The sequence below is a fragment of the Eriocheir sinensis genome, chromosome 19 (assembly GCF_024679095.1).
Source record: "Eriocheir sinensis breed Jianghai 21 chromosome 19, ASM2467909v1, whole genome shotgun sequence".
Taxonomy (NCBI): domain Eukaryota; kingdom Metazoa; phylum Arthropoda; class Malacostraca; order Decapoda; family Varunidae; genus Eriocheir; species Eriocheir sinensis.
In genome coordinates, this window is record NC_066527.1 from 19446670 (window position 1) to 19472668 (window position 25999).

The 25999-nt window shown below is 43.7% G+C and overlaps 1 protein-coding gene across 2 annotated transcripts; it reads left to right on the forward strand.

Moving 5' to 3' along the window:
* The first annotated feature begins 1 nt into the window (after position 1).
* Positions 2 to 24815, forward strand: LOC127000855 (uncharacterized). 2 transcript variants are annotated; one of them, XM_050864951.1, is made up of 14 exons: positions 2 to 217; positions 1678 to 1902; positions 3844 to 4069; positions 4706 to 4886; positions 5163 to 5223; positions 5799 to 6030; positions 7009 to 8171; positions 8668 to 9096; positions 9440 to 9853; positions 10250 to 10512; positions 10927 to 11095; positions 11844 to 12050; positions 13898 to 14038; positions 24716 to 24815. In XM_050864951.1, exons 1-13 carry the CDS (start codon positions 17 to 19, stop codon positions 14012 to 14014), a joined length of 3888 nt encoding a protein of 1295 aa, XP_050720908.1. In that variant the 5' UTR covers positions 2 to 16; the 3' UTR covers positions 14015 to 14038; positions 24716 to 24815. The 2 variants fall into 2 exon arrangements, with proteins under 2 accessions (XP_050720908.1, XP_050720907.1); XM_050864950.1 differs by lacking the exon at positions 24716 to 24815 and adding an exon at positions 14568 to 17139.
* The last annotated feature ends 1184 nt before the right edge of the window (positions 24816 to 25999 follow it).

The following is a 25999-nucleotide window of genomic DNA, read 5'->3' on the forward strand; positions in this document are numbered from 1 at the left end:
CTCCTTCTGCTGCCTGATGATAACACTCTTACATCTGTTCTTTACACACACACAGGTTGAGTGGACCAACTCTGGCGAGCTCCTGGCGGTGGCGGGACACCTGCCTGACGAGGGCTGCACCGTAGGGGCCGCCACCGCCAACCCCGTCAGGAATGTGGTCAAGTTCTACACGCGCAACGGAACAGTACGGTACACCCACCACCTCCCGCTGGGTCAGGTAAGTGTGTGGGGGGGGGGGGTGAGGGAAGGTGTGTGGAGGGGTGTGGCAGGGTGCTGGAGTGTGTGGGAGGGTGTGGAAGTGTGTATGAGAATGTGTAGAAGGGTGTGGGTGGGTGTGAAAGGGTATGGCAGGGTGGTGGGGTGTGTGTCAGGGTTTGTGAGAGGGTGTGGAAGGGTGGAAAGTGTGTCAGGGTGTGTGGGAGAGAGTGTGTCAGGGTGTGGGAGGGTGTAGCAGGGTGTGTGTGTGTGTGTGTGTGTGTGTGTGTGTGTTTAATCTTAGCAAAACAAGTTATATACACACACAAAGATATCTAAATAAACAACCACCTTCTATGTAATCTAAGTTTATCTATACATCTATCTGACTATGCAAATGCTCCTCTATTTATGTAATCTTAGTGAGTCTTCTATGTTATCTACACAGAGCCATCTGTATAAACAATATGTGTGTGTGTGTGTGTGTGTGTGTGTGTGTGTGTGTGTGTGTGTGTGTGTGTGTGTGTGTGTGTATCAAGGAGAGTGTATCAAGGAGAGTGTATCAAGGCACCTCTCCACCCGAAATTGACCTCTCTTTGGGCCACTCTACTTTTGTCTATTATGGGAGGGGTGAGTAGCGGGCTTTTTTTTTTCTCTCTGTACTCTTTTTGTTGCCCTTGAACCGTCACCTAAAAAAAATTAAAGAAAACTCACCTCGACAGCCGGGGTGGGCGGAATAGCTCGGTGCAGAAGTGCAGAGAAGAAAGACAAAAAGAAGTAAAAAAGCTTCGTTTAGTCGGCGCAACATCTGTGGTCATATGCCGGAGAGAGACAGAAGGGGAAGGAATTATAGGAGAAGGAAACAGATCCCAGGAGACGGGACACAACCCCCGATTAATACCTGGTACCCATTCACTGCTGGGTGGACAGGGGCGTAGGGTATCGGAAAAGCCGCCCAAATTTTTCCACTCCGCCCGGGAATCGAACCCGGGCTCTCTCGGTTGTGAGCCGAGTGTGCTAACCACTGCACCACGAAGCCCCCTCGCAAAAAGAAGTCAATGCTTCATACTCACCGTGCAGAGAGGAATGATAATGACGATGATGATGATGAATGACCAACACTAACCCTTCCCCCCGCCCCAGCACCCCTAACTTACACTCCCCCTTCCTCAGATAACCAACATTGACACCAACACTTCCCGCCCCCTTACCCTTCCTTCTACTCTTCCCCAACAAACAAACACTAACACCCCTTTCCCCCTGCCCTCAACACCTCAAAATAGTACCTCATTCCTATTTCCTTCTCCAGCGTCACCCCCAACCCACACTCCCCTCCCCAGCTAACTAACACTAATACCCCCTTCCTCCCAGCTTCACGTAAATCTAACACCCCATTCTCCTCTTTCCCTCCCCTTCACCACCTCTAACAATTCACATTCCCCTCCCTATCTCACTAACACTAACCCTTCCCCTCCTCCCCAGCACCCCGTGACGGCGCTCACCTGGGGCCACAACGACAAGCGGGTGTTCGTGGCCACGGGCATGCATCTCCACATCGGCCGCGTGTCCCGCCGCGTGGCCTCGCTGCAGCTGCTGTGCCGACTCGCCATCAAGAGCCGCGTGGCCGAGGAGGACAAGGTGGCGCGTCTGCCCCTGCCGCGGAGACTCAAGGCGCTCGTCACATCACTCTACACACAGACCATAAGGGTGAGAGGGAAGGGTCAAGGGTCAAGGGTCGAGAAGATAGAAAGGGTAGGGAGAAAAAGGTTGATTTGAAAGAGAAAGTAAGGTAAAAATGGAGAGGGAAATTAAGGAAAGGCGAAGGAAGAGAAGGTAAAGAAGAAAAAGGTTGATTTGAAAGAGAAAGTAAGATAAAAAAGGGGATAATTAAGGAAAGGTGAAGGAAGGGAAGGTAGAGGGTAGAAAGGTTGATTTGAAAGGAAAAAGTATAATGGAAAGGGAAATTAAGGACCAGGGTGAAAGGTGAAGAAGGAAGAAAAGGTAGAAGGAGAAAAAGGGTTGATTGAAAAGGAAAAGAATGGTTGAGAAATGGAAAGCAAAAAATTAAGGAAGGAAAAAATATGGAAAGGGAAAGAAAAAATATATAAGTTCAAAGAAGAAAAAAAGAAGATCGAGAAAGAAAGGGAGGAAGAATTGAAATGGAATGAAAGGAAGAGAGATAGAAGGATAAAGGAGGAAGAGAACGGGAAGGAAGGCGGAAGGAACAAAGGGAAGGAAAAGAGGAGGAGGAGGAGGAGGAGGAGGAGGATAAAAAGAAGACTCAATGCCCTTTTCACCTCATTGTACATGCAGATTAATAGAGGGAAGAAGAGGAGGAGGAGGAGGAGGATTAAAGGCTATAAGTGTGGAGGAGAAAGAAGAGAGAGAGAGAGAGAGAGAGAGTTGGTAATCTCCATCCTCTCTCTCTCTCTCTCTCTCTCTCTCTCTCTCTCTCTCTCTGTGTTTGTGTGTGTGTGTGTGTGTGTGTGTGTGTGCGCGCGCGCGTTCGTGTGCGTGCGTGCTTGCGTGTGTGTGTTAATGGCTGTGTCCTTTGTAGATATTGGCGTCTAGACACATTTAGAGAGAGAGAGAGAGAGAGAGAGAGAGAGAGAGAAAGTCGGCCGTAACCCAGGCAACTGACGCAAGGACAGAAGGCGTAGGAGGAGGAGGAAAGGAAGCATGAAATGAGAGGAAAACTTCTCTCTCTTTTATTTGCTCCTCTCATTCTCTTTTTTTTCTCCTCCTCCTCTTTCCCTCCTCCTCTTCCTCTTCCTCCTCCACCTCCTCCTTCACCACTACTACAAGCGCCCCCGTGGTGTAGTGGTTAGCACGTCTGGGTACAAATCCGCGGGTCCAGGTTCAATCCCTGCGAGGCGTTCACTTCATCCTCCCGTTCTGGCTGGTCGATAAAAGCCACCTGGGAAGGTACACTGTGCCCTGTGGTAATCGTTTCCTTCCCGCCACAGCCTCGCCGACAGAGGTGGCGGAGATCAGCACCAACGCTCATCAGTGGCGTGGTCGGTGTACTGCCCTGCTGACCTTTACTCAGAAGGCATGGGTTCGATCCCCAGCACTCAATTGTGTTTATTAGTGGAAATTTTCACTGTGTTAATGCAATTTCCCCAATGTATATATACACCGTTATGTGCCTTAGTGGTTTGATTAAAATCGTTTCCGGCGCCCATGACTGTCGACGGGGTCACCCTCAATTTCATGTCCACAGTGGGGGTGGGGGCATCAAGATTGCAAGGTCGCAGTAATGGCCGCTGGCAAGGCGACCTTTTAGCTCCTCGGTGGCGTGGTCGGTGTGCTGCCCAGACTTCCCCTTTGACTTTAGCTTTACCTTTAACTTGGCCTAACCACCGCCTTCTCCTAGCAACTTTGCCTTGCTTAACCTCACTACCTATCCTAACTTATCCCAATAATCTAACTTCACCTGGCCTAACAATACAACCGAACTCAGCCTAACAATATGACTTTAGCTTTACCTTTAACTTGGCCTAACCACCGCCTTCTCCTAGCAACTTTGCCTTGCTTAACCTCACGTCCTATCGTAACTTATCCCAATAATCTAACCTCACTCGGCCTAACAATCCAACCCAACTCATCCTAACAATCTAACCTGAGCTCCCCCTCCTCCTCCGCCAGTGCTACATCCCGGACGCGCGTCAGCTCCGGGAATTCGTGACGCGGCCGCCGTGCCCGAGCCAGCGCCTGCACTGCACCATGATCCGCCACGACGAGGACCTGGTGCCCACGCCCGGCGCCTGCTACACGCTCTACCTCGAGTACCTGGGCGGGCTGGTGCCTCTGCTCAAGGGGAAGAGGACAAGCAAGATCAGGCCCGAGTTCGTCATCTTTGACCCGCAAGTTGGTGAGTGGGGATGGGGTGCAGGGGTAAGGGGGTGGAGAGGAGGGTGTGGGTGTGTGGGGTGTTGAGAGAGGTGAGGAAAGGGGTGTTTAAGTGTAAGGGAGGGTGTGCATGGGATGTGGAAAGATGTGTGAAGGGATGTGTGTGTGTGTGTGTGTGTGTGTGTGTGTGTGTGTGTGTGTGTGTGTGTGTGTGTATTTCGTTTTGATATGTGAAAAATTTTAAAGGGATTTGTGTTTTTCGGGGGATGTGTCTTTTTCATGTGTGTGTGTGTGTGTGTGTGTGTGTGTGTTTTACCCCTTTTTTCCTCACTTTTTTTACCATAACCAATTCTAACTTCTTTTTCCTCCTTCATCTTTTTCTCCCAATCAGGCAATCTCTCTAACTAAGCCTCCTCCTCCACCTCCTCCTCCTCCTCATCCTACAAACCCATTTCTCCTCCACTTCTTGTACCTAATCTTTTCTTCTCCATCCTCCTCTTCTTTTAATTAAGCTGTCTTCCTCTCCCTCCTCTTCCTCCTCTTGCACCTCTTCTTCCACCTCACACCCTCCTTCTCCACTTCTCTTACTCCTCCTTTTCCTCATCATCTAACTCTTCCTCTTCCTCCACCCACACTAACCCATCTCCTCCACCCACAGACGAGGTGTTCGGCAAGGATGGCATGGGCGGCGTAGGCGGGGTGGGCGTGGGTGTAGGTGGCAACGGGGCGGGCGGGTCGCTCCCCAACGGCCACCCCGCCCTCAGCGACACGTCGGACACGGAGTACGAGGACATGTGCGCCTCGCCCCGCCTGCAGCGCCGCCGGAAGCTGAAGAGACGGTGAGAGAGGATCGGAAGACTCATAATAGGCTTGGATTCCCTTTATATAGCATTAGATTTCCTTATAAACATCTTAGATCCCTTTTTTATAACATTGGATCCCTTTTTATAACATTGGATCTCTTTTTATAACATTGGATTCCCTTATCAGAGTCCTAGTAGGCTTGGATCTCCTTTCCGTATAAACGTTGGAGAATCGGATCCTCTCATAAACGTCCGAATCCCCTTTAAGAGTATTGGATCGTCTTAAGGTAACTCGATCCCTCTCGCTTTCAGGATCCGGGAGCGTCTGGAGAGTGAGACGGACGAGCTAGTTTACCTGGACACCCTGCCGGAGGTGAGAGAGAGAGAGAGAGAGATTATTCTAACGTCCGTATCTTGGCCTTTCCTTTTAAGACTAATCCTAATCTTGTCTAACTTTTCTCCCCAATTTAAGTTTTTACCCTCCTCCTCCTCCTCCTCCTCCTCCTCTTTCACTTCTCCTTTTCTTTCTCTCGCTTCCTCTTTTCCATTTTTCTTCTTGGATGAGTGGTTAGCGTGCCGGGGCCCCACCGCCAAGTGGCCACAGACTACCCACGTGCTGTCCTGAAGACCACCTGTCAACCCGGACTCTAGTCTCTCTCTCTTAAGAGAGGATCAAAGATGAGCTCCGGCGGGCAGTATGAGCCAAGCAAGATGGCGCCGCTATAAACACTTGCCTGCGCCACAACGGGCTGGGGCCGACCACCAGGCCCCACCAAGAAAGCCTACCATAGCCATAGGCAGAAACGTAAAAAAAAAAAAAAAAAAAAAAAAAATACCTCTTACTCTCCCTTCGTAACTCTGCGGCATTTTCCACTTCACTCCTTTTCTTTGATAATTCCCCAGCATTCCACTCTCCCACACTCACCTCCTCGTCCTCCCCTTCCTCAGCAACACCGGCTCGTGGAAGTCACCTCCAACATCTGGGGCACCAAGTTCAAGCTTCACGGCGTGGCCTCGTCGCTGCCGGCAAACTTGGGTCAGGTCACCTACAAGACGTCGCTCCTCCACCTGCAGCCCCGCCAGATGACCCTCGTGATCACGGAGCTCAGAGAGGACATCCCGCCGCGACCCGACCCCAATTTCAACCCCAATGTGTTCTCCGAGGACGAGGAGGAGCTGGGTGAGGATACCTGGGGTTGTGTTGGGGGTTAGAGATTAAGGAAGGGTTAGGTAGATCACGTAAGGTGGGTAGGCTGTTTTAAATTGTTTAGGGCAAATGGTAATGAAGGGGAGGGTAAGGTAGGTCAGACTAGGTAAGGTAAGTTATGTTGGTTTAAGTTGTTTAGGGCAAATGGTAGTGAAGGGAATGGTAAGGTAGATCAGATTAGGCAAGGTAAGTTTGGTTAGTTAAGTTGTTTAGGGCAAATGGTTGAGAAAGGAAGGGTTAGGGAGGGCAGATAGGTAGGGCAAGTTATGCTAGTTTAAGTTTTTTAGGGCAAATTATAGAGCGGTTTCGGGGTTGAGAGGAGCTGGATTAGGCTGATGGGTTTAGTTAGGGTCAGAGGTTAGCGAAGGGTTAGGTAGGGCAGATAGGTATGGTAGTTTAGGCTAGTTTAAGGTAATTATTGGTAGAGTACATTCGGGGTTGAGAGGAGCTGGGTGAGGCTGATATGGGGTTGGGAAGGGTTATAGGTTATGGAAGGGTTAGGTAAGGTATATAGGTAAGGTAGGTTAGGCTAGGTTAAGGTAATTGGGTAGAGTACATTCGGGGTTGAGAGGAGCTGGATGAGGCTGATGGGTTTAGTTAGGGTCAGAGGTTAGGGAAGGGTTAGGTAGGGCACATAGGTAAGGTAGTTTAGGCTAGTTTAAGGTACTTATTGGTAGAGTACATTCGGGGTTGAGAGGAGCTGGGTGAGGCTGATGTTGGGTTGGGAAGGGTTATAGGTTAGGGAAGGGTTAATTAAGGTATATAGGTAAGGTAGGTTAGGCTAGTTTAAGGTAATTATTGGTAGAGTACATTCAGGGTTGAGAGGAGCTGGGTGAGGCTGATGTTGAGTTGGGAAGGGTTATAGGTTAGGGAAGGGTTAGGTAGGCCAGAATAGGCAAGGTAGGTTAGCTTAGGGTGTCTTCAGGTCTGTAATCTCCCCCTTCGTTGCAGCTGACCGCCTCGCCTCCCGCCGGCCGCCTGACCTGACCTCCGACGTGCCGCCCATTGCCCCCATGACCCCTCGGCGCACCCCGTCCTCCTACTCGCGCCAGGGGCTCCACACCACACCCTGGGAGGTTGCAGCGGCGCCCCCCAGACCCAACGGCGACGAAGAGGGCGGCGGCGACGGGGGAGGGGGCGGGGGCGTGGATTCCGAGCGTGCGGGGATCATGCAGGACTTGGAAGAGCATCCCTACGTTGACCTCGCGACCCCGGAGATGGTACAGTTAAGAGAGGGATTACGAGCGGAGATGCGGGGCGAGGGACATGTGGCGCTGCACCTCCTGCCGACGCAATCCCCACATCCCCCTCCACATCACCTCCCGACGCCCACCGCGCAAGACACACCGCACATGTTCTCTGTGATGCGCGGGTCGGCCCCATCCAGCCCGCCCAAGCACTCCGTTAGCGCCTTCTGCTGCGACCCCTCCACGCTCCAGTCACCCAAGAACACAGTTGCCCCCACACCCATCCTCACCCGCACCTCCCCCGCCGCCGCCCTGCTGGAAATCCACGAAGGAGGCGGAGGAGGAGGTGGAGGAGGAGGGGGAGGTGGTGGCATAGGGAGAACAGGGCACCATAAGGCAGTACCCGTTCTCCCTGCCCCCCAAGCCTCCCCCAGCCCCCTCCTCCCCCCCCAGTCCAGGCCCCGTGGGGAAGAGGTGCGTCTCCTTGGGGCCGACAATGTCCTCCTCCACCATTTTGTCTCCTCCTCCTCTACCCCGTCCTCCTCCTCCGCCTCCTCCTCCACCTCCTCCTCCGCTTCCTCCTCCTTTTCACACCACCACCACCATCACAACCACCATGGCCTCCACCACCATCACACCACCACCACTACTCCTTCCTCCTCCTCCATCACCACCACAACCACCGCCACTACCACCGTCACCACCGCCACCACCACCTCCACCACCACCATCAATAACAACATCAATAACAATCACTACAACAACATCAATAACAACCATAACCACCATCACCACAACAACAACATCAACAACCAGCACCACCACCATCACCAAGCCCACCACCAGCACACCAACAGCAGCAGCAGCACCGCCAGCAGCAGCAGCAGCAGCGGAAACAGCACCTACCGCAGCCCGACACACACACAGGTAAGACAAGACTAATTAAAGGTGTGCTAAGGTGTGTTGAGTGTGATATTTTAATTAACCTTTTTACTTTGTTTTTTTTTCTCTATAATGTTTTTCTTTTCTCCGTTTTAATTTCTTTCTTATCTTACATCAGTATCTCCCTTTTATTTTCTCTTTTTTTCTTTCTTTTTCTTATCTTCTTCCTATTTCAATTAACCTTTTTTTTGTTGTGTTCTATAATGTTCTTTTTCCACTTTCTTTTTTCTTTTCCGATTGTTTTCTTCTTTTGCTTTCATTTCTTGCTTACCTTCCTACATTCTTACCTCCCTTTTTTTTTCTTCCTCTTCTTTCTTTTCTCATTTATTTTCTTTTTTCTTTTGTTTATTTTCTTGTTCGTCTTGTGTATTGTTTTCTTCTCTCATTTCTTCTCTTCGCACTTTTTCTCTCGTTTATTGTCTTATGAGATCTTAAAACCATCACCACCCACCACCTCAACTCACCACCGCTCCCACCACAGGGCACCACCACCACCACCATCACCACCACCACCACGAACACCACCTGCAACAACGCTCTCACTGAAGGCGGAGGAAACAGCGGGGTCGGTAGCGGAGGCGGCGGCGGCGGTAACAGCACCAGCCTACGCAACGAGGTCATCCGCTACATCGACGAGGAGAGCGGGGAGAGTGACAGCCGGTCTTTCACGCCCTCGCCAGCACGCAGCATCGGCAACACCACCAGTAACACCACTAGTAACACCACCAAAGGGCCGCAGCAACACCTCCACAGCACGGATTCCACGCATCACCACGCCCGCGCCCGCAGCAAGAGTGTGGGCCATCTGCACCATCTGGATTGCCAGCTGCCCCAACTTCACCAGCTGCGGAACATCGATGCTTTCTTGGCCTTCAGGACCTCCGGCTGTCTGATGGAGTCGCCGAAGAAGGTAGGGAGGAGGAGGAGGAGGAGGAGGAGGAGGAGGTGGGGGAAAGAGGAGGAGGAGGAGCATGAGGCAATTAGTATTCTTATCGTGATTTTCGAGGTCGTTTTTCATCATAATTTTCAGGTTTCTTTTTATTTTTTCTCATGTCCTTATTTCTCTTATATTCTCTTTTCTCATCTCGTCTTCTTTCCTCTTCTTTTTTTGTTTTCTTTCGTTCTCCCAGTATCCCTGTTTTAGTTGTCTTTCTGATTTTCTTATCTCCCTTTTAGTTTCAGCTCATTTTCTCATCCTGTTTTTTCTCATCTCCCTCCTCACCTCCCTCTCACCTTGGTTCTCTCCCTCGCAGCGCCAGGTCGGGGAGAGCGAGTGGCGGCGGCCTTGCCTTGCCGACTGTGGCAAGAGCCGGAGCCTGGACTCCTCCCCCTTCATCCTCAAACGCCGCCAGCACCACCACCACCTCCCGCACCACCACCATCACCACCACTACCACCACTACCTGACCAAACCAAACACCACCACTACTACTGCTACCACCACTACTCCTGCCTTCACTACCACTACTACTGCTACTGCTACTCCTACTGCTACTGCTACTACTACTACTAGTACTGCTACTGCTACTGCTACTGCTACTACTACTACTACTGCTACTACTACTACTACTGCTACTTCTACTATCATATCTACGGCAGCTGATCTTCATTCTCAAACTCGTGGCTATTGTGAAAGGCAGCAGAAGAACCTTACGAGAACCCTGAAGGTGAGAGAGAGAGAGAGAGAGAGAGAGAGAGAGAGAGAGAGAGAGAGAGAGAGAGAGAGAGAGAGAGAGAGAGAGAGAAGTGTTTTTGTTGTTGTTGTTGTTGTAATAATAATAATGATATCTTTTTTTTTCCAATTTCCTAAACAATCTTCCATGCAACCAATTTTTTCCCATCATTCACCACCACCACCACCACTACCATCACCACCATCACCACCATCACCACTATCACAACCATAACCATAACCATAACCACTACCCATCTCCACCATCATTCACCACCACCACCACTATCACCACCACCACCACTATTACAACCATAACCACAACCACTACCACTACCCATCGCCACCATCACCACCACCACCACTCACCACCACATCACCACCACCACAGGAAAGCGTCTTGGTTGAGCGCCTCGCCGCCCTCCAGAGAGAGACCCAGCAGCCTGCACCACCGCCAGCCCAGCCCCAGCCCTCCCAGGTGCAGCCCCCGCCCACGCCGCGCCACCAGCCCACGCCCGAAGCCGCCCGCCGCCTCACCACGCCCATCCACACGCCCACCATCGCCGCCGCCGCCGCCCACGCCAGCAAGAGTATTCCCTCCACCCCGGTCAAGACGAGGAAAGCCAGGCGACACCAGTCCTCCTCACCCATCAGGTAAAGGGGGGATTGAGGTCAGGTCAGGTCACTTTCTTACTCTTCTTCCTCCTCCTCTTGGTTCCTCTTGATTTCATTTTGGTTTGGTATTTTTTTCTTTTGGTTTGGATTTTTTTCTTTTCTTCTGGGTCGTTTTTTTATATATATTATTTTCTTTTTTTTTCATTGTTCTGTTTTTTTTTGTTTTTCGTTTTTTTTTTTTTGTGTGTTTGTTTTTTGGTATTTTCATATTTTTTTCTGTTTGCATTTCTTTTTTGTTTTCGGTATTTTTTTCTTTTGGTTTTCGGTACTTTTGTGAGTCTGCTGCTCCTCTTCTTCCTTGTCACCATCTTCTCCTCTCCTTCAGCACTGTCACATCTATTTTCTTGATCCTATAAGACACTTCCTTTTTTACCCGCCTCGCCCCGCCCGCAGGAAGCACCTCCTCAACTCGCCGCTGCTGTCCCGCCGTCGCCAGCGCCGCGGCACCGTGGAGAGCAGCGACGACGAGGTGCTGCACTGCTCCAGCGACGCCGAGGTGCTCTGCTCATCATCCAACTACAGGGACCTCGAGACCTTCCAGAAGACGCAGCTCAGGAACAAGGTGGGCCGAGGGGGGTGTTGCTCAGGACCGTTCTCTGCGTGTTCTTCCTATCTTAGTCCTTTCTAGTCTGAGATCACCGTTGCCAGATTGTCGTATTCAGACCATAGTATTTACCGGTTTCTGATGCCTAACTATGGCCAAGAAACATCAGGAGGAATTAACTATTTTAACGATAATTTTAAGTGAATCTTCTTGTTGGGGTCACAAGACAGTTTTTGAGTCGGAAGTCGGTAAATATAAGAAGCTGAGTAAGACAGTCTGGCAACTTTGTCTGAGATTTCCACCTTCCATCTCCACCTCCCACTCCACCTCCTCTCAGTTCCCTTCTCTTTCCACCTCCCATCTCCACCTTCCCTTACATCGCCTCCCAGTTCTCTTCTCTTTCCTCTTTCTCTGTGATTTCTTCCTATCTTAGTCCTTTTTAGCCTGAAATTTCCACCTTCCATCTCCACCTCCTCTCAGTTCCCTTCTCTTTCCTCCTCCCATCTTCACCTTCCCTTCCATCGTCTCCCAGTTCTCTTCTCTTTCCTCCCTCAACATCCTTCCTTCCCTCTCCCACCCCTGCACCTTCACTACCGCCGCCTATCCACCTTTCATCTCCACCTCCTCTCAGTTCCCTTCTCTTTCCACCTCCCATCTCTACCTTCCCTTCCATCATCTCCCAGTTCTCTTCTCTTTCCTCCCTCAACATCCTTCCTTCCCCCTGCCACCCCTGCACCTTCACCACCGCTGCCTATCCACCTTTCAGCTGCGGCGGTCTCGTGGTCGCAGTGACGGCAGCGGCGGCAGCGGCGGCGAGAGTTCCGGCTCGTCCACGCCCCGCCACCGCCAGTACGTGATGCACAACAAGGCGCCGCTCTGGAACGAGAACTCGCAGGTCTACCAACTCGACTTCGGCGGCCGAGTCACGCAGGAGTCCGCCAAGAACTTCCAGATAGAGTTCAAGGGCAAGCAGGTGAGGGGGAGGGGGGCGGGTGGTAGAGGAAGAGCAGGGGGCCGGGGAAGGTGAGAGAGAGATAGGGAAGCTGGTGAGAACGGAAGAACAGGAGGCTAGGGAAGGCGAGGAAGAGGGTGAGGGAGAGAACGGGTTATAAATGAAGACTAGGGAAGATGGGGAAGCAGGTGAGGGCAAAAGAAGATGGAAATAGAGACAAGAGAGGAATGAAGAACAGGAGGCAAGGGAAAGCGAGGAAGAGGGTGAGGGAGAGAACAGGTTATAAATGAAGACTTGGGAAGATAAAGAAGGTGAGGGCAAAAGAAGATGGAAAAAGAGAGACAGGAGAGGAATGAAGAACAGGAGGCATAGAAGGCGAGGAAGAGGGTGAGGGAGAGAACAGGTTACAAATAAGAACATAAGAACATAAGAACATAAGAACGCAGGAGTCTGCAAGAGGCCGGTAGGCCTGTACGAGGCAGCTCCTTTGACCCTAAGCTCCCGTGTATCTAACCCCACCTATTATCGCTGTCCATGAATTTATCTAGTCTATTTTTGAATGTGACAATTGTATTGGCACTCACCACATGACTGCTAAGCCTATTCCACTCATCCACCACCCTGTTAGTAAACCAATTTTTGCCTATGTCCCTGTTGAATCTGAATTTATCCAGTTTAAACCCGTTACTTCGTGTCCTACCCGGTTCTCTTACCAACAAAACCTTATGAATGTCTCCCTTATTAAAGCCCTTCATCCATTTATAAACCTCGATCATGTCTCCACGCACCCTTCGCCTTTCTAGAGAATGCAAGTTTAACTGTTTGAGTCTTTCCTCGTATGGCAAGTTTCTCAACCCCTGAATCATCTTAGTCATCCTCCTCTGCACCGATTCTAACATTTTGATATCCATTCTATAGTAGGGTGACCAGAACTGAACCGCATAGTCAAGATGAGGTCTAACTAATGCTAAATATAGTTTGAGGAAGACTGGGGCTTCTGTTGCTTACGCTCCTTGAAATAAATCCCAGTACCCTATTAGCTCGATTTCTAGCTTGAATGCATTGTGCCCTTGGACGGAGATCAGAGCTCACTAAGACCCCTAAATCCCTCTCGCACCCAGACCTACTTATGAGAGTGTCATTTAAGCAATAGTTATGTGAGGGGTTGTTCCTACCTACACTCAGAATACTGCACTTCCCTACATTGAACTCCATCTGCCATTTATCCGCCCAGTCATATAATCTGTTGAGTTCACCTTGGAGAATACTAGCGTCCTGATCCGACTCAATTACTCTACCGATCTTCGTATCATCTGCAAATTTACTAACATCACTACTAATTCCTGTGTCTAAGTCATTGATATAAATAATAAACAAAAGTGGACCTAATACCGAACCTTGTGGGACCCCACTCGTAACACATCCCCAGTCAGATCTTTTACCATTGATTTGCACTCTTTGCTTCCTATTGCTAAGCCACGCCTTGACCCAGTTCAAAACTTTACCCTCTACTCCGTGAGCCTGTAATTTAAGCAACAGTCGTTGGTGAGGAACTTTGTCAAAGATGAGGAAGCAGGCGAGGGCAAAAGAAGATGGAAAAAAGACAGACAGGAGATTAATGAAGAACAAAAGGCGAGGAAACAGATGAGAGAGAGAGAGAGAGAGAGAGAGAGAGAGAGAGAGAGAGAGAGAGAGAGAGAGAGAGAGAGAGAGAGAACAGGTTATTAATGGAGAACAAAAGGCCAGGGAAGGTCAAGAACAACCCTATCCTTTGCCAACCGACTGACCTGGTAATCGTCCCTCAGGTGATGCAGAAGAACTATACAACTTACCTTTTCACAATACCTAACCCGGTGATCGTGCTTCAGGTGATGCAGTTCGGGCGGATTGACGGCAACGCGTACACGCTGGACTTCCAGTACCCGTTCAGCGCCGTGCAGGCCTTCGCTGTGGCGCTGGCCAACGTGACGCAGCGGCTCAAATGATACAGGATGCACCCAGAGAGGCAGGTGGGTGAAGGGCGTAGGTGTGTGTGTGTGTGTGTGTGTGTGTGTGTGGAAAAATTTTGATACTATCCATAAACGTAAATAATATAAACTGTAAGTGGGTGAATTATTATTATTTTTTTTTTTACGCCCTTGAACTGTCTCCTCTGCTGTAAAAAAAAAAAAAAGGGCGTAGGTGTGTGTGTGTGTGTGTGTGTCTGTGTGTGTGTGGGGGGGGGCGGTTACTAATTAATGTTTTGACACTGTTAATAACCGTAGATAAATAATATAAACTGTTGGTATCTTAGATTTAACAAAACTATTCTCCCTCCCGCCCCTTCTAACCCATTCCCTTCCCCTTCCTAACCCCAACACCTCCCTCCCTCTCTCCCTCTCTCTCCCTCTCCCCTTCCTTACCCAACCCCCTTCTCTTTCCCTCCCTTTCTCACCCCCCTCCCGTCCTCATCCACTCCCACTCACCTCCCTCACTCTCTCCCTCCCTCATGCACTGCCCACCCCCTCTCCCTCCCTCTCCCTCCTTCCCCCCTCGCAGGCCACACATAGTCACAGCGTGGTGGTCCTTGAATTCTGGTAACACCGTCCCACTACTACTACTACTACTACTACAGCTACTCCCACCACTGTAACAATTATACCCTGGACCACCGCCCACTACTACTACCACCACCACCACCATCACCAACACCACTACTACTACTACTATTGCTACTACTACTATTACTACTACTACTACTACTACTACTACCACCACCAGTACCACCACCACCAGTACCACCACCACTACCACCACCGTTACTAAGTCTACTACTACAACTGCTTACCACCACCACCACCACCACCATCATCACCAGCCGCTGCCGCCGCCACCGCACCTGCTGCCTGCTTAATTATGTTCACCTGCACTGCTTCTGCTGCTGCTACTCCTGCTGTTTAGTTGTGCCACAAGAAGAAGAAGAGGAGGAAGAAGAAGAAGAGGAAGAAGAAGAAGAAGAGGAGGAGGAAATAAAAAGATAAATGTTTGGAGGAAGAAAGTGAAGAGGGAAATAATGTAAGGAAAAAGGAGGAAGAGGGGGAGAAGGAGGAGGAAGAAGAAGAAAAAGAAGAAGAAGAGGAGGAGGAAGACGAGATAAAGAGACAAATCGTTACAGGAAGAAAGTGAAGAGGAAAAAATGAGGAAAAAAAAGAGGAAGGAGAAGAGGAAGAGGAGGAAGAAGAAGAGGAGGAGGACGAAATAAATCACAAGAGAGTGTATTAGTTAAGAAAGCGTGTGTTATTTCGTTTGTCTGTTACCTGTCTGTTTAAGCCTGTCTGTTTACCTGTCTGTTTATACCTGTCTCATTAATCAATCGTCTAAGGTGAAGGGAAGAGGAGGAGGAAGAAGAAGGAGGACGAGGAGGAGGAGTGTAGATGTGATGGTAAAGGACAGAAGGAAGGGAAGGAGAACGGCGAGGAAGGAAGAAGGAGAAGGAAGAAGAGGAAGAGGAAGAAGGAGGAGGAGGAAGAGGAAGAGTACAGTGAATATAAGGAAGGAGGAGAAGAGAAAAGAGGAGAGGGAAGAGGAAGGAAGAGGAGAAGGAGGAGAGAAAGTGTGTGAAAGACGTAATGGAAGAAAGAAGGAGGAAGAGGAGGGAAAAAAAAGATGAAAGGAAATAAGAAAAAAGAATGAAAACGAATATTGAGAAGGAAGAGGAGAGGAAGAAGAAGAGAAGGAGAAGAACGCATAGAAAACTGAATAGGAAAGCAAAGATAAAGAAAAAGAGGAGGAGGAGGAAGAAGACGAAGAAGAGGAGGAGGAGGAGGAGGAAGCCTTGTACAGTGTGACATAATTGTTTGTTTACATACAGATCAGGTTAAGGTTAGGTTAAGGAAGGCAACATGTACAATACACGTCTAATATTTATGAGTTTGTTTGTGTTGGAAGGGAAGAGAGAAAAGACTGATAAAAAAGAAAAAAGGAAAAGAAGAAGATTAGGATGAGAAGAAGGAAAGAAAACAGACATAGAAAAAAATAAGTGTGGAAAATATAGACACAAACATAGATCAAGTGTCTAATATTTATGATGAGTTTGTTTGTGTTGGAAGAGAGAAGAGACAGATAGAGAAGGAAGAAGAAAAAGAAGAAGATTATGATGAAAAGAAGAAAAGAAAACAGACATAGAAATAAGTAAGTGTGGGAAATATAGACACAAACATAGATCAACTGTCTAATATTTATGATGAGTTTGTGTTGGAAGGGAAGAGAGAAGAGACTGATAAAGAAGAAGGAAGAAAAGTAAGAAGATTAGGATGAAAAGAAGGAAAGAAAACACGAACTTAGGAAAATATAAGCGAGGAAAATATAGACACAAACATAGATAATAAATAGTAAATAATAGATAGTAAATAAGAAAGAAGAAGAAGAAAAGGAAAATAAGAAGAAGCAAAAAGAAATCAGACAAAAAAAATTATAAAAGTGCAAAATAAATAAAGAAAAGCAAAAATAAATAAACGGCAGGAATAAGAAAGAGGAATATGGAGAATAAGAAAGTTAAAAACGAGAACAAGATAAAGATAATAAATCAGAGAAAGAAAAGAAATCACAGACAGAGAAAAAAATTACAAATGTACAAAATAAAAAATAAAAGCAGAAATAAATAAACTAGAAATGCGAAAGAGGAATAAGGGAAAAAAGAAAGTGAAAAACGAGAACAAGATAAAGAGAATAAGGAAGAGAAGGAAAAGAAAAGGAAATCACAGAAAAAAATGTGTGTAAAGTATAATAGACAAATATTGATAAACCGAGGAATAACAAAGACTAAGAAAGCATAAGAAATTGAAGTTAAGATAAAAGATAGATAAAGAAAATAAGAAAAAAGAAAGTGTTGGTTGTGTCTAAATAGTCTCAAATCTCTTATCAATATTATACTTATTATTATTATTACTATTATTATTACATACATTATTATTAACACTACTGAAATTAATGATATATGCGTGAGAAAATGTCGTTGAATGAGCGATGTCATTATTATTATTATTATTATTATTATTATTATTATTATTATTATTATTATTATTATTATTATTATTATTATTATTATTGTTGTTGTTGTTGTTTTTGCGATGCTGTTCTCTCTCTCTCTCTCTCTCTCTCTCTCTCTCTCAGCATAAAGATAAGCAAGTAAAACCAAAGATAATGTAATATTTTCTTCGCTATCTTAATATCGACTTAACAAACCCACCAACCAAAAAGGCGTAACAAAGATAAAGATTAAGAAAGAGATGATAAGATAATAAGTAAGGCTAATAAAGTGTAATATCTTAGGAGGAATAATTACACTATCTTATTTTTATTATTATTATTATTATTATTATTATTATTATTATTATTATTATTATTATTATTATTATTATTATTATTATTATTATTATTATTATTATTATTATTATTATTATTATTATTATTATTATTATTATTATTATTATTATTATTATCATTACGACCTTTCTGAGATTCCAGTTTGTGATATTGAATCGTTCGCTTTATTGCTATAGTTATTATTATTATTATTATTATTATTATTATTATTATTATTATTATTATTATTATTATTATTATTATTACTATTATTATCGTCATTATTTTTTATTATTCTTACGTTACTCCTTTTTTTTCTCTCGTTCTCGTCAAAATCATTAGTCACGTGACCGTTTAGCGTATGCCGAATATCTAATAAGCTCTTTTTCATGTTATGGAAATATTTTTTTATATATTTTTCTTCTCAATTCTCCATTTCCTTCTCTTGACTTTCTCTTCCTTTTTGTGATTCACTTCCTCTCTCTCCCTTTTCTTTTTTCCTTCTCTTACTTTTTCTCTCCTTTTCGTATCATTCTCTTTCAACCGCATCTTTTTTTTTCTTTTCTTTTTTCCGTGATACGCCGTTTTTTTTAATTATTCTCTCACTCTCTGCTTAATCCTCAAACTCGCGTTGTGAAAGTTACGTACAACAATAACTAAGGTTACAAAGATTCGATACTCCTTATTGATAGTTCCTTAAGAGACAATAGAAGGTTCAGATCAGCTCTACAATTCTCCTTATAAATAGTTCCGTAAGATAGGAAGGAAGGATTAGATCAGTTCAATCCTTCACCGTCAGGATCTCTTGTTTTCCTCTTTTTCCTTCCTTCCCTTTTCTTTCTTCATCTAGAATTTACGTATCATGTTCTTTTTGCTTCCCCAATATTGTGTTCACGAAAGGTACGCGAGTGTGATTCATTGCAAGAGGTGCGAGAATGTGATTTTTTACGGTAATACAATAACGTGATGATTTAACGATACATTTTTTTCCACCGTAGAAGCTGTAATGTTGTAATGAGCGGTAGGATAACGTACTGGCACCTTAGGCTGGCTGGGGAAGGTGCCGTAATGTGCTGGAGAGAATTACGATAAGGTTACTGCAAAATATACGGTGAATAATGAACACTCCTCTGGCAAAGACGACAGTGTGGTTAGTGGTTACCATAAGGATGTTACGAGAGAGAGAATGATGATTGGCACAGCATCCCTCTACCAAAGATACGATAATGCGTGTGAAATAGTACGATAAGGTTATTACGAGAGACAGAATGATGATTGGCACAGCATCCCTCTACCAAAGATACGATAATGCGTGTGAAATAGTACGATAAGGTTATTACGAAAGACAGAATGATGATTGACACTCAGCATTCCTCTACCAAAGATACGATAATGCTTTTGAAATAGTACGATAAGGATATTAAGACAAAGTTGAATAAGACAGCATCCGACTACCAAAGATACGATAATGTGGTTAGTAGTTACGATAAGGTTATTACGAAAGACAGAATGAATGAATGATGATTAAAAAGATACGATAATGTGTTTGAAGTATTACGATAAGCCTATTACGAAGGATAGAATGATGATTAAAAAGATACGATAATACGTTTGAAGTAGTTTCTATAAGGTCATTACGAGAGACAGAATGATTAGGACAGCATCCCTCTACCAAAGATACGATAATGCGTTTGAAATAGTACGATAAGGTTATGACGAGAGACAGAATGATGATTGACACAGCATCCCTCAACCAAAGATACGATAATGCGTTTGAAATAGTACGATAAGGTTATTACGAAAGACAGAATGTTGAATAAGGCAGCATCCCTCTACCAAAGATACGATAATGCGTTTGAAATAGTACGATAAGGTTATTACGAGAGACAGAATGTTGAATAAGGCAGCATCCCTCTACCAGAGATACGAGTACGATAATGCAGTTAGTAGTTACGATAAAGTTATTACTGGAGACAAAATGATGATTAAGACAGCATCCCTCTACCAAAGATACGATAAAGCGTTTGATGTAGGTACGATAAGGTTAAGACATGAATTAAACAACATTCCTCTCCAAGGCTACGGTAATATGTGATTTCGGAAAGTTCGAGACACAATAACGTACGAAAATGTGATGGCAGGAGGGGCAATAATATAGCTGATTAAGTTATTGTGAAAGATATTGAGATTTAAACATCGTCCTTCTACCAAAGACTGTTGCGATACTTATTAACGAAAGAGTCGATAATGTATAGTTAAAGGTACGAAGATGTGATTTCAGAAGGTTCAGTAATAGGGTTGAAGTACTTACGATAGGTTACTGCGAAAGATATTAAGATTTAAACATCGTCCCTCTTCCAAAGACAGTTGCGATACTTATTAACGAAAGAGTCGATAATGTATAGTTAAAGGTACGAAGATGTGATTTCAGAAGGTACAGTAATATGGTTGTACTGCGATGGTACTGCGAAAAGATATTAAGATTTAAACATCGTCCCCTCTCAAAGAAGACACATCCGGATACTTTTTATAACGAAGAGTCGATAATGTACAGTGAAAGGTACGGAGATGAGATTTCAGAAGGTACAGTAATATGGTTGAAGTACTTACGATAGGTTACTGCGAGAGATATTGTGATTAAAACATCATCCCTCTAACAAAGACAGTTGCGATACTTATTAACGAAAGACTCGATAATGTATAATAAAAGGTAAGGAGATATGACGGTTGAAGTAGTTACGATAAGGTTATTGTGAACGATATACTGTAATGATTAAGGCATCAACCCCTCTACCAGACAGTTGCGATACTTATTAACGAAAGACTCGATAATGGTCAGTAAAAGGTACGGAGATATGACGGTTGAAGTAGTTACGATAAGGTTATTGTGAACGATATACTGTAATGATTAAGGCATCAGCCCCTCTACCAAAGACGATTAATGTGATTGCGTAAGGTGCGATATATATTAACGAAAACCACGGTAACAGTAAGAGCGTTGAATCCTCTAACTAAATGATGTCACTTATACAAAGACACTGATATCATACGTAGTAGTTTCTTGAAAGGATTTTTGTGCCATAAGGAGACGGTTTGGTAACAATGCTAATAATGCTTTTTTTTTTCTTTTGGTTATAATTATCGGTTGGTGAGGCGAGTTAATTGATGCTACTTATTAATTAAAGACGCTAATTAAGAGTTAAGGTTTATTCTAAGAGCTTGTGCTAAGGGAAGGTTGATAGTGATTGTTTGCTAGCTTCGTAAGGCTTATTATTACGTTACGGGCGCTGCGTACGTGTGTGTGTGTGTGTGTGTGTGTGTGTGTGTGTTGATTCTTAGGTAATAATGGAATAGCTGTGGTTATTATTATTATTATTATTATTATTATTATCTCGATTATGTATTTATGACATCACACATTATAACCTATTCACATTTTTAACATTACACATTACATGAAATCACGCGCTATGAACTAAAAATGAACGTTCTACATCAATAAACCTTCAATAAATTAATGAATACGAAAAATGAATACAAGATAGGCTAACAACCTTTCTGCATTCAATAGACATACACACAAAAATTACTCTCCGTTTATAATCAATCAAATTCCAACGTTTCACATCAATAAACTCCCAAAATGAATAAATACCAGAAAAAAAAGTATGGAGTAGGCTAGCGATAAATAAGAGAAAGAGAATTGATATATTGTATTCGGGGACCGTACCCACAACAAGACGGGACACTGCACAGCTTCGGTCCAAGGTACGAGTAGTTTTGTTTACAAGTGAGAATGGCGGGTCGCTTGATCTTATTCTCGTGCTTATCATCAAATATTTCGGTGCAGAAGCATTTACGAGCCACCAAAAGCCACATGGGGTAAGATTAAAGCCTTATTGCATATTTAGTGTTGGTAAATATATATAGAGATATGTTAAATATATGAAAAACGAAGGTAAAAAGGAGGAAAGAGGAGGGACAGAGGTGCTTAGGGAAAGGAAGGAGTGATGGAACACACACACACACACACACACACACACACACACACACAAGATGGCAAAAGCAAAAATCAGGTTCATATATTAAACTTTTCTTTCTTTTAGAGTAAATTTTAACTTGCTATTATTATTACGTTTATTTTATTTTGGTGTGTGTGTGTGTGTGTGTGTGTGTGTGTGTGTGTTGGCTTACCAGGAAAATAAAAAAATAATGATAATGACGGACTATATATTAAAATGATGATGGTGAAAATGATAAAAAGGAGTTGCTGATGATGATTACAATACCACGTTGGGCACCCATGTTCCGTTTTCTTTTGGGTGGTGATGATGGATGCGGAGGGGAGGCTCAGCTAAGGTCAACCATCCATCCAGCCTTCCATCCATTCACTCACGTACACACACACACACACACACACACACACACACACACACACACACACACACACACACACACACACACACAGACATATAGAAATCTCACATACACACACATTACGAGCTCCCTTATTCATAGGCATAGCTTCATACATACATATAAACTTATAAGCTCACATAAACATTCATATACACACATACGACAACTCTCAGTCATTATACATACCTTTCATACATACATACATATATACATACATAGAAAGCCTACTAACGCACACACCTTCACCTGCTTACCTGCTTAATTACCTGTACGCCTGCTTAATCACCCTACCTGTTTGTATATTACCCTCTACCCCTCTGCCCCTCCCCCCCCCCTCCCCGCAACCCTCACAGCTACACCGGCTACACACAATAGAGCAAAAATAATAAATGATAATAATAGTAGGAAAAAAATAATAGACTCGCCTACCACACTTTGGATCTCACGCCACAACGCCACAACGATAGCTTTTTCTACGCCGTTATAAGTACTACGCTGTGACTCAATCTATCGTCCTTTATTATTAGTATTGTTCTTTATATTGTTCCTCGTATCGTCAGGGTTGGTTTAACTTTTTTGGTTCCAATTTCCGCTTTGCGTTCGGCTTTTTTTTTTATAGTGTTATTAATCATTCTTTGTTTTCCCTTTCATTTGGGGGTCACTTTTCTCCTTATATCGTTCTTATCGTCAGGGATTTAACTTTACGGTTCCGATATTTACTTTGCGTTCTGATATTTTTTATGTTGTTATCGACCACTTTTTTTATTTTCCTGTTAATCTTAGTGCCATTTTCTGCATTTCTTAAGCTTTCGACCACCTTGTGTTTCGTTTTTTGCCGCCGAGAGCGAAATCTACCTGCCTATCTACCTTTAAATCATCCTTATCGTCTTTATCGTCTGCGGTGATTTCGATGCCACTTTCTGCTTCGCGTTCGACTTTTTTTTATAATATGACCGACTACTTTTTCTCTCGTTTTCTGCCGCCAGGAGCGAAGTCTACCTGCCTACCACCACCTACCTACCTGCACTACTAATTGATTTACGGATTACTTTCTTTTTGCTACACCTACACGTCTGTCTTGATATATAAAAAAAAAAATAGAAAATAAAGAAAAAAATTGTATACCTTCCGTGTGTGAGTGACTGCAAGACAAGCTAATAATAATAATAATAAACATTGTAATCTTAATAAAAATCAATAAACTAACTCAATAAATACTAATTAAAATGCTTTCGTCGTAAATACTTAAGAAATGTTTCAGTCTAGGCGAAGCTTCGAGTGTTTCGTTTCGTCGCAGTTTCGTTTCTTATTCTTTCGACTCACGACCTTGTTACTGATATTTTTCAACTTTATGTATACTTTTTTTTTAACACTAGAAACGAGCCGCTGGTATAATATATATATAAATAGTAGGACATAGCTGATTATTATTATTATTATTATTATTATTATTATTATTATTATTATTATTATTATTATTATCACTAAGGTATTCATCATTCCACACTGTTATTGTCCGTGAGTAGAGTCTTGTTCATAAGCTTTTTTCGTTTGTAATTTTTTCACTAGCTAGCAAGCCAGAGAGTTTTTATACTGTACATACATTCCTTAACGATTAATTATTGTTGTATATTGCAATGTTTTGGATGGAGAATATAAAGCGATACGATGCTTGTACAGCGAGGGATTTTATTGCCATCCTTGTAGCTTAAACTAACTCACGTAACCTTTACCTAACCTTACTTTACCTCACTTTATCTTCACCTTACATTACCTTACATTACCTATGCGCCTCCGTGGTCTAGTGGTCAGCGTGCCTGCCCGGCCCGGACAGTCGGCGTGCAGCTCACCCAGCTGTTCATCCTCCCTCTCGGGTTGGTCGATAAATGGGTACCCGGGGAAACCTGGGGAAGGTAAACTGTGATAACCCGGATGTCATACTGGCCCTGTGTCCCGGGGTAATGGGCTCCCTCCCACCACAGGCTCAAGGGCCAATGTTACGGAGATGAGCACCGAGGCCACGCGCTGCTGCAGCGTATGCCCCCAACTTTACCTTTACCTTACATTACCTTACATTACCTTACCTTAACTTAACTTAGCCTTACCTTTCTTTCTCTTCGTTTGTTTATTTGTTTGTTGCTCTATATTTCTTTCTTTGCTTCGTTCTTTCTTTATTTTCTTTATTTTCTTTCTCAGCCTTTCTTATTTTCATGTTTTTCTTTTTCTTCTTTCTTTTGCATTCTTTCTTTATTTATTTTTCTCTACCTCTGTTGGTTTGTTTATATATATATATATATATATATATATATATATATATATATATATATATATATATATATATATATATATATATATATATATATATATTTGTTTGTTTCTTTTGTTTGACTATTTGCTTGTTTCTTTGTTTTGCTCTCGCTTTCTCCCTCCCTCTCTCACTCTCTCTATCATCGTCATCGTCAGCGTCATGGCCGCCTTCAACAAAAGTTTTCATCACATTCTATTATATCGCCTGACTTCTCCCATTTCTGGCCCTAATGAAGGCGTCACTTGCTGTTTCCTTTTTTCTTTTTTAGTCTTTTTTTCAATCAATATTCCTATTCATTTACATATTGCTTTGTTCAACCCTGTACTTATGTATTTTTGTGTGTATTTTTCCTTTATATATATTTGTAATTTTATTTATGTCATTTTTTATGTTAGCATTTATTCATTTTTCTCCTATGTTTGTAGAATTTTTGTTTCCTATTTTGACATTAATATCCAGATGTATTTGAATATTATTACTTCATTCCACCCTGTACTTATATATATTTTTTAGTATTTTTCCTTTATTTATGTATTTATAATCTTATTTAACCAATTTTTCTGTATTTGTTTGGATGTTTTTAAGTTTCTTTCTCTATTTTATTTTTTCTTCTCAGGGTAGGACACGTAACAATGGGTTTAAGTTGGATAAAGTCAGATTCAACAAGGACATTGACAAGAACTGGTTCACCAACAGAGTGTTGGATGGGTGGAACATGAGGTGAGTGCCAATATTAACAGAGTGGTGGATGAGTGGAACAGGCCTGGCAGTCGTGAGGTGAGTGCCAATACTAACAGAGTGGTGGATGAGTGGAACAGGCCTGGCAGTCATGAGGTGAGTGCCAATACTAACAGAGTGGTGGATGAGTGGAACAGGCCTGGCAGTCATGTGGTGAGTGCCGAATACGATAGGTACATTCAAAATTAGATTAGATAAATTTATGGATGGCGATGTTAGGTGGGGTTAGGTTCACAGGAGCTGCTTTCCATAGACCTACAAGCCTCTAGCAGACTCCTTACGTTCTTATAAATTATGTTCTTACGTTCTTATGTATTTTTTTACTTATATATTAACTTCCTTTGCCTCTTTCTCTTTATTTTTTTTTCATAATCTGCCTTATTCTATTACGTCTTACACATATTCTCTCTCTCTCTCTCTCTCTCTCTCTCTCTCTCTCTCTCTCTCTCTCTCTCTCTCTCTCTCTCTCTCTCTCTCTCTCTCTCTCTCTCTCTCTCTCTCTCTCTCTCTCTCTCTCTCTCTCTCTCTCTCTCTCTCTCTCTCTCTCTCTCCTTCTTTAGCGATAGTCTGAAGCTGGACTTTCTTAACAAGAGAACGAAGAAGAAGAAAGAAAGAAAATAGTGGTTGTGGTGGTAGTAGAAGTAGTAGAATTATTATTATTATTATTATTATCATTATCATTATCATTATTATTATTATTACTACTATTACTACTACTATTATTATCATCACAATTAATATAGGTGATTAAAAACTAAACATAAATTTCAATGTATTAGGATTACATTAACTAATTATATCAGAGCCTCGTGATTAATTGTAATGATTATAATAATAATAATAATAATAATAATAATAATAATAATAATAATAATAATAATAATAATAATAATAATAATAATAATTTGGCGAGAGGAGGACACAAAGATGACATATTTTTTAGCCCCTTCTTCCCCTTCACTCTTTTCTTCAATCTTCCCTTTTCTTTCCCTTCCCATTCCTTTCCATTTCCCTTTCTCTTCCCGTCCCCTTCCTTCTCTTTCCCTCCCCTTTCTCCCCTTCTATTCCCCTCCCCTTTCTCCCCTTCCTTTGCCTTACCTTCCCTTTCCTTTCCTTTCCCTTCCCTTTCCTTTCCCTTCCCATTCTTCTCCATTTCCCTTTC

Coding starts and splice junctions, on each gene's coding strand:
- LOC127000855 (XM_050864951.1), top strand. CDS start 17: ATGATAACACTCTTACATCTGTTCTTTACACACACACAGGTTGAGTGG. Junction 218..1,677: donor ACCACCTCCCGCTGGGTCAG/GTAAGTGTGTGG, acceptor CCTCCTCCCCAG/CACCCCGTGACGGCGCTCAC. Junction 4,070..4,705: donor CATCTTTGACCCGCAAGTTG/GTGAGTGGGGAT, acceptor CTCCACCCACAG/ACGAGGTGTTCGGCAAGGAT.